This window comes from Acyrthosiphon pisum, chromosome A1, assembly GCF_005508785.2.
Source record: "Acyrthosiphon pisum isolate AL4f chromosome A1, pea_aphid_22Mar2018_4r6ur, whole genome shotgun sequence".
Lineage (NCBI taxonomy): Eukaryota > Metazoa > Arthropoda > Insecta > Hemiptera > Aphididae > Acyrthosiphon > Acyrthosiphon pisum.
This window is the reverse complement of record NC_042494.1, coordinates 73,695,466-73,703,906: the sequence shown is the minus strand read 5'-3', so window position 1 is coordinate 73,703,906 and position 8,441 is coordinate 73,695,466. Positions and strand designations below refer to the sequence as shown.

The 8,441-nt window shown below is 27.7% G+C and overlaps 2 protein-coding genes across 6 annotated transcripts in view; one reads left to right on the top strand and one right to left on the bottom strand.

Annotated features, from left to right (window-relative positions):
- LOC100166437 (myosin 9) overlaps positions 1–8,441 on the top strand; it is a 32,077-nt gene that overhangs the window by 10,978 nt on the left and 12,658 nt on the right. For all 5 annotated transcript variants that reach the window (XM_008180403.3, XM_016800898.2, XM_003241498.4 and 2 more), the window contains 3 exons: positions 505–733; positions 2,435–2,685; positions 3,814–4,100. In XM_008180403.3, coding sequence (XP_008178625.1) covers positions 505–733; positions 2,435–2,685; positions 3,814–4,100 — 767 coding nt within the window. The remainder of the gene's footprint in view (positions 1–504; positions 734–2,434; positions 2,686–3,813; positions 4,101–8,441) is intronic.
- LOC100165764 (microsomal glutathione S-transferase 1-like) overlaps positions 4,267–8,441 on the bottom strand; it is a 7,047-nt gene continuing 2,872 nt past the window's right edge. The window contains exons 2-3 of the mRNA NM_001246098.2: positions 4,848–4,933; positions 4,267–4,768 (exon numbers count right to left, since the gene is read on the bottom strand). Of these exons, the coding sequence (NP_001233027.1) occupies positions 4,519–4,768; positions 4,848–4,933 (336 nt within the window). The 3' untranslated portion in view covers positions 4,267–4,518. The remainder of the gene's footprint in view (positions 4,769–4,847; positions 4,934–8,441) is intronic.

Sequence of the window (8,441 nt, the reverse complement as noted above, 5' to 3'; positions counted from 1 at the left end):
AAAGTTGTCCCGTGCAAAACAGTTTTTGCCATGTCGTACATTTGTAAGACGGAGACAACGTATGCGGGTGTAGCGTCCTCTTAATGATTACACTATTTCATTTCCAAAATAATAGATATTTATACAATTTGTCAATTTTTAGTTGAATTGTTTCTAATTTTAAACCATCTTTATCGTACTAATGGTTCTTTAATATTACTTACTTTAACTGTTACAAAAACAAAAAACAAAAATACTTTTGTATTTATTGGTTTGTAACAAAATTATTTTTCATTCCTTCATAATTTTATCATATTATATGAGATAATATGTGTTATATACCTACTCTTGTATTTTTATACCATGATAAGTTTAAGTATTTAGCTATTTTATATCTATGTTATATAATATTTATATTCATATTATGAAAATTTTATTATTAGTAACAATTTTAGTATTTAAGGTAGGTATTGTTACTATCTTAATTTGTTTTGAATAAAATAAAAAAAAATTTCAACTTCATAGAACGTTTTCACAAGACTGATGGTCCAACTCATGAAGGAACAGCGTTTAGTGATAGTGAATTGGATGATACTCATATGAAACCACCAGTTGTTTGGAGACGAAGAGAACGAACCAGTGATTCTAATAAACGCACTTTACTGACCAGAACTCCTCATGTTACTTCCGAGCCAAATCCTCCAGTCCGTTTATTGGGTCGACTTCGTGTATCCAATACTGAACCAGCTCCAGAGTAAGATAAAAAATATTTGAATTTAGTAAAATATCAACTACCCAATGTCTTATATAGTAATATAATGATTAATAAACAGTTAAAGTATCTTCATACTTTTAGTTTTTTTAAGGCAATTATTTTTTTTACATATTTATGACATCAACGATGAAGTTATTAACAAATTAAAATATATTATTTACATTATTTAATACATTGATTGCATTACATTACCAATTGACACTCTTAGGGTATTTTGACGCCATTTGGCATAGATTTACTTTGCTTAATAGATATTTTAAAAATACTACCATATAAGGTATATGGTATAAGTATTACCATATGAGAGCAGTTTTTTTTTTTTTTATTAGACACTATTGTTTTATGTACGCATTGGTATGAGAAGCACAAAAAGATGTAAGCAGTTGGTAGTCAATGAGTTAAGATTTCATTAAATCAGTTGACGGAGATCAGTTTCTTTTATAAATTTGGTAATATAGACTGCTTTTGTTGAAGGTGGATTTCTGGATGTTAATGTTTGTATCATAATTTGGTATATCTTAGGTATTTGAAATGTATGTGTTTGACGGAATGAATGTACCGCAAACCAGAATGGTTTTTTTTTTTTGTCAATGTCTCTTATTCATGAGAGTGTCCGTATGTGATGTGAATATGCCATATTTGAAGATGTTTGATTTTAAGTCATAATTTTGTATTTTCTTGCAATTATAAATTGTTATCATAGAATTAAGAAAAAGCTATTAGTCTTGAGCTATTGTGATTTAACTTAGGCGATATCAGCGCACTTTTTGTTTTCTCTCCCTGACCCACGCACATCTTAGAAAATTTAAGTTTAGTAAAACTAATCCTATGTTATTACTTTTAATATAAGAGTGAATTCACCTATTATCAAACTAAGTTAAGAATAATATCTGTGTCCTTACGTTGGCTATTTTATGAAATTTTTATTAAGTTATGAGTGTGTAAATTATTACAATTTGAAAATACTTATAAATGTAAAAATTAAAATATTGTAAAAAGCCATGGGGATATAGATAATTTCTTAGCTTAAAGTTTGATAACAGCAAATTCACAATAATATTAAAAGTAACAACTTTATAATAGTGATGTTACGAACCCTGATTTTTAAGGTCAAACCAAACTCTTCTTTAAATTAACGAACTCGAACAGATCTGAACCTACATATTTTTAATCAAACTCGAACCGAACCGAACTTTTCAAAATATTTTATCGAACTCGAACCGAACATTAAAAAAGTACAGAGGTTAAAAATATATTATTCATTTATTGTTTACTATTTAGTATTTACTATAAACTAATGATTATCTTAGTAATATCAGTAATATCTTAGTAATATCAGTTATTACATAACAATTTCCAGACCCCCTGCACCACCTGGCGTAGTGAAGTTGTATCACGGTGGGCTCGGTGAAACGCGCGGTATGGGGGTATACCGCGCCGCCGCCGGTAGCAACACGCAATAAATAATAATAATTATTATTAATTACAATAATAATGTTGGATCGTCCGATCGTCGACTTGTTTTTAAATTCTCTGGATCGATTGTCGAACCGAACTATTAGGTTTAGGTATTTGGTTCGGTTCGACCATTTGCAATTTTTAGTTTGATTTTCAGTTCGTAACATCACTACTTTATAATATTATTTTGTTTGAAAACCGTAAATATTATTTTTTCAATAGCAATTCCATTACAAATGAAAAAGAATTAAAAAGAAGAAACAGTGATGGCTCAACCACACATTCAGGAAAATCAGATGAACCAAAATTAACATATTCACCATCTTTTGAACTATTGGAATGGAAAGGCACTACCATGTTTACGATAGCTGGCCATCGGTTTAGGAAATTAGGAAGATTTACTCCTCAAGATAAATGTACTTATTGTAATAAATTGATGGATGCTTTTTTAACTCAAGGACACAAATGCTCAGGTAATTTATATATTTTTACTATGATGCATTTTTAATTTTTAATAGCAAAATGTCTCATTAAAATTATAATTTAACAGAAAACTATTTGCATTAAAATGTTTTGTTTGTTTAAATATTTTACATATTATAATTATATTACTACCATAAACAAAAGTGAGGCAGAGCGATAAGTAGCTAGCCAATCAAATTGTTACATATTTTATGTTGTTTTTTTTTTTCATTAATTAAATATTCAGCGTAATCTCAAACTGCTTCATAACATTCTTGTTGGCGGTATCGTTTTTGGCTATATGTTACTGAATTTCTTCTAAGTAGTGGTGGGTATATCCGGATTTTGAAAATCTGAGTAATATCAGTGATTCATTTTTATATTCCAATAAATTTAATTCTATAACATTTTCATCACAATAAAATAAAAAAACAACAATTTATTTTACCATATATTAAAAATAATTATAAGTCACATAAAAAGCAAATCCATAAATCCGGATTATTTGGATAATTCAGATATTCCTATTTCAAGCCAATCCCTACTTCTAAGCATAATATACTATGAAATTATAAATAAAAAATATAAAAATATATTACAATACATATTTTTTTTTAAGATTATAAACTTGTTAAATTGCCAGTAGATCGCTAATTAACTATGTACAGTCATAATAACTATTATATTTTCTGTAACCAATGGCAACCATATAAATACACTAAAGAAATTTGATTTCTACTTGAACCCCTGTGTGAGCCCATCTAAAAAATTCAATGTTTTCAAAATCATTTATTAGTGCACCTCTAAATTGTGGTCTGAATGTATTATAACAATTTATTAGTGAGAACATCTAGAAATTTCAACTTCATTTATATAGGTGTTAATGATATTTTAGATATTAATGAATATATTTTTCAAGCTTCATGAAAATCAGTCCAGCTAGCAATAATAAATTGCATAGAACTCGGGGATAGCCCAGCCATATTAGTAATTACAAAAAAACTATTAAATTGTGTATGCTGAACATAGTAGTCTTATTCAATTTTTTTTTTAACTTATCACTCAATTATAGTGATTTGATATTTTGCATCATTTTCTTATACAATTATTGATAAGCAATTTATTATATTATATTTTAGATTGTAAAAAGTTGTTTCATACAAAGTGTATTCAAAATGGTGGTGTATTACAAATGCCATGCATACAACAAAATGGATGTAATCGACCGACCAACAGAAGAAAACCTAGGAAACCTGCCCCTGCTGGCATTAAAGCACATATAACTCCGAACATAGCGAATAATCAAAATAATACCACAATAGGAAAATTCAGTTTAACTGGTACATCAGAATTCACGGACCGCACAGACAAGATTATATCTGACGTGCGTGAACTTAAAATGATGCAAGATTTTATTACCAAAAAGGTTAGTTTATATTTTTTATTCAATGATTATTGTTTATATTAGGTGTAACTAATAAAATTGAATATGGCAAACTGTGGTCAATAAATTTAAAAACTAATAGACCTAATAAACATAATATATAAATTGTGACACATGTGTATACTCTATTATAAATTATTTTACACAGTTTCTTTGTTTATAGTATATAATTAAATTAAAATATTAATGATGAGTTGCATTTATCTGAATTGTTTTCAAATCTTAATAAGAGTAACATATTTGTTGTTGATATTTATTCAACAAACCTTACAAAAACAAAATACAAAATAATATAATATATACCTAAAATATTAATTTAGAATTTTTCTTATAATTTATGTAATATTAAAATTGTCAATTACTTGCACTGAACAAAATAAATTGCTTACAAGTAAATAAATTAAAAATAATGCATACTTAAGATAACATATGCTACCATAATAATATTTATAACTGCTCCTGCAATAAATAATATTGCTCTTGTAGGTTGGGGTAATACAAACACAGCATAAGAAATTGTATGCATTATTCTTACAAATGTATAAATTCTAAACAAGTTGTTCGCTATCATTACTTGAGGTTTGCTGGCAACCAAAAGTAATCCAGTGATTAAAAATATAGGTATATTTTCCAAATCATTTAAATGTGCCCTAAAATTGATATTCAAAATTATTATTTTTGTAATTATTAGTTATTTGTAGAATAGTTCATTAACATTCATCATTTTACCTTCTTACTCTTTCGACATCTGGATCATCATATCTAATTTCTCCGCCTCCTTTGCTAATTGCAGTATCTTCTGGGCTTATGAAAACCTATCAAATACAATTATAATTACTCAGATAAATATTTTTTTTTACATTTCTTAGTTTAAAATTTGATTTTTGGGTTGGTTAAAAAATTTAATAAAAAGGGTATGTAAGAGTATCGATGCAGCGATTTTATGTACAGTGTTTCAATGTATAACTGTAGAACGTAGACAAACCCGATTAAAGGTACCCACACACTGCATCGGTGGTGGTAAAATTCTTTTGTCTTGGTGGTGGCGGTTCATTGTGTCCAGACTTGTTTTACCACTATTGCTGCAGTGTGTGAGAACCTTTAAATAAAAATGTATTTAAGAGCTATGCTTTCCATATATGTGTTATCTCTGTCCTTCAAACTTATCCAACTTACAGCATACCAAATTGTTGTTCATCAGAATCGACTGAGTGTTATTAGTACTTATTACTTTATTAGTTTCAGAATAAAAGTGATATTTCCTATTTTCAAAGTTTAAGGTAAGACATTTTCTGTGCTTAGGCGTCTGATTTTTTGATATTTTAGTTTCTAAGATAGATATGAGCATTTTTAATTTGTAATATTTTACATACTCATATCTTGCTTGAAAATTAAAATATTGAAAAAAGCACAGTTAATGTACTTACCTTTAAGTTTGATAATGGTTAAATTCACTCTAATATTAAAACTAAAAACACACAATCGATTCTGATAAACGCAAAATTACTATTCCATACGTTTGTAAAACGGATAATACATGCATGGGTATTGGGTACTGGGCACGGCTGTATAAAATATTAGATACTATGTCATAGTATGATATAATATCACTATATAAGAAAAACGATTCTGAGCGGAGACGGTTTGTCAGTCTATGTATTAGACATACCTATTATAGGTATATATAGGTATCTAAAGTATAAAAAAAAATTGACCTATAATAGGTATCAATAATAAATTCCAAATTAATCATATCACAATATCCATTAGGTAACGCATTATACATCAACAACAAACCGTGGTACTATCATAGATATATAATAGCATAATTCAGAAGTTTCAAGTACCCACAAATAATATTATACAATCACAACAAAATAACTAAAATAGTTATTCCAGGTTTTAGATTCTGAGTGGAACGATGAATGTATTGATTTTACAATGATGTGTGTTTTTTTATTTTTTTATTTTTTTATTTATTTTTTTATTTTTTTTGTGTCTGTGTACACGATAAGTAGTCGAAATAATGCTACGATTTTCAACTTCAGTATCTTGTTCGATCAGAAAGTGAATATCGTTGGTGCATTGGGGAGGTCAAAATTTAAATTTCCCAGTGGTTTTCAAAAGCGTCTGGAAAACAAAAGAAAAATTAAGGAAAAACGGGAATTTTTACGCAAAATCTGTTTTTCGAGAAAATTGATTTTTGGTTTTTGGTGTAACTTTAAAACGAATGACTGTAGATACATGAAATTTTCTATTATTTCTATGAATGTCAATAAAACATTTAAAACATTTGGTGAGTAAAAATACTTGAAAATTTAATACAAGGCTCCTACTATATTATTACAATGACATTTGAAAAATATTAAAAATCCTTAGCCACAGTTTTTTTAATTAGCATTTAAAGTTCAAAAATTGACAAAATATGTTAAAATCACGAAAATTAGCAGATTATTTTGAGTTAATAATTCGTAAAAATTTTTCTTTTTAGAACTAAGATTTTAAAATGTAATACAAGATTCTTTATAGGATAATCTACCTTTATCAAAAAAAAAAATGTCTATAAGAAACTCAAATTAAATTTTTATGAGCGTTTGAATTTCATATTTTTACAACATTAGATATTCACTCGATTTCTTACGTAACAATTTTCTTATTTTGTTGTAATTAAAAAACAAGTGACTGTAGAAACTTGAAAATTTCACTGAATGTTTATATTAGCATTTTCTATATACGATAAAATTTTGAAAATAATTTGACTCTTTTCGAGCTGTTTACGGACATTGTAAGTTTTCAATTTTTTTAGTTTTTTTTTTCTATAAATATCAATAAAGTTTTATCTATTGGGCCAAAAAGTGTAAAAAATTAATACAAGGCTCCTGATACATTGTTACAATAGCAGTTGAAAAATATTAAAAATACATAGGCACAATTATTTTTTATAAGCATTTTAAGTTCAAATTTGGACGAAATTACATATTAAAAAACCTGGAATAACTAGGTATTTTAGTTATTTCGTTGTGATTGTAATGATTGTATAATATTATTTGTGGGTACTTGAAACTTCTAAAGTATACTATTATATTTCTATGATAGTACCACGGTTTGTTGTTGATGTATAACGCGTTACCTGATGGATATTGTGATATGATTAATTTGGAATTTATTATTAATACCTATTATAGGTCAATTTTTTTTAATACTATAGATAAGTATGTCTAATATCTAGACTGACAAACCGTCTCCGCTCAGAATCGTTTTTCTTATACAGTGATATTATATCATTGAATTCAAATTTAATACTATCCACTGGTAACCTACTGGTAACCTACTGTACTGCAGAGCGACATCCACTTACCCACCTTTTTTTATTTTTTATTTATTTTTTTTGTGTCTGTCATCACCTTTTAGGACAGTAAAAGTGCTTGGATTTTCTTCTAACAGTATCTAAGAATTGAAAATGTAGTACAAGATTCCACGTAAGTAATTTATTCTGTTACCAAAAAATCTAAAAAATACATTTACACAGTTTATTTTTATAGTCATTTTAAGTTCAAATTTGGACGAAATTACATATTAAAAACCTAGAATAACTATTTTAGTTATCTTTTTGTGATTTTATTATATTATTCGTGGGTATAATTGAAACTTCTAAAGTATACTATTATGATAGTACCTATCATGGTTTGTTGTTGATGTATAACGCGTTAACCTAACCTAACCTAATAGATATTGTGATATGATTAATTTGGAATTTATTATAGGTAGGTACCTATTATATTAGGTCAATTTTTTTTTCTTCTTCTTCTTCTCAGCTTACCGGTCCGTTGAGGACCATTGCTGACTTCAATAGGTCTCGCCATCTATCTCTGTTGTAGGTCAGCTCAAAGGTTACATTTTGGCCTATCGCATTCAAGTCTCTGGTTATCACATCCATCCATCGGGTTCTTGGTCTTCCTAGGGGCCTTGTTTTGTTAATTTTTTCAACAAGCACTTTTTTTATTAGTAGTCCATCTGCTCTCCAAGTGTGTCCAAACCACTCTAGTCGTTTGTTTCTAATAAACGCTAAGATATTTGGTATTTTGTACAATTTCTGTAATTCATCGTTTGTTCTTCTTTCGTAGGTATTGGTTTCTTGGTTGAAACGTGGTCATTAGATATAACGGAGTACTTTTCTCTCAAATATTATTAATTTCCTTTCATCACCTTTTGTTATGGACCATGTTTCACAAGCATAGTTACAATTGGGCGCAGTAGCTATGATATAGAAGATTTTTGATGTCCTTGAAAGTAATTTGATTTTAGTATTTGATTATACTGTAA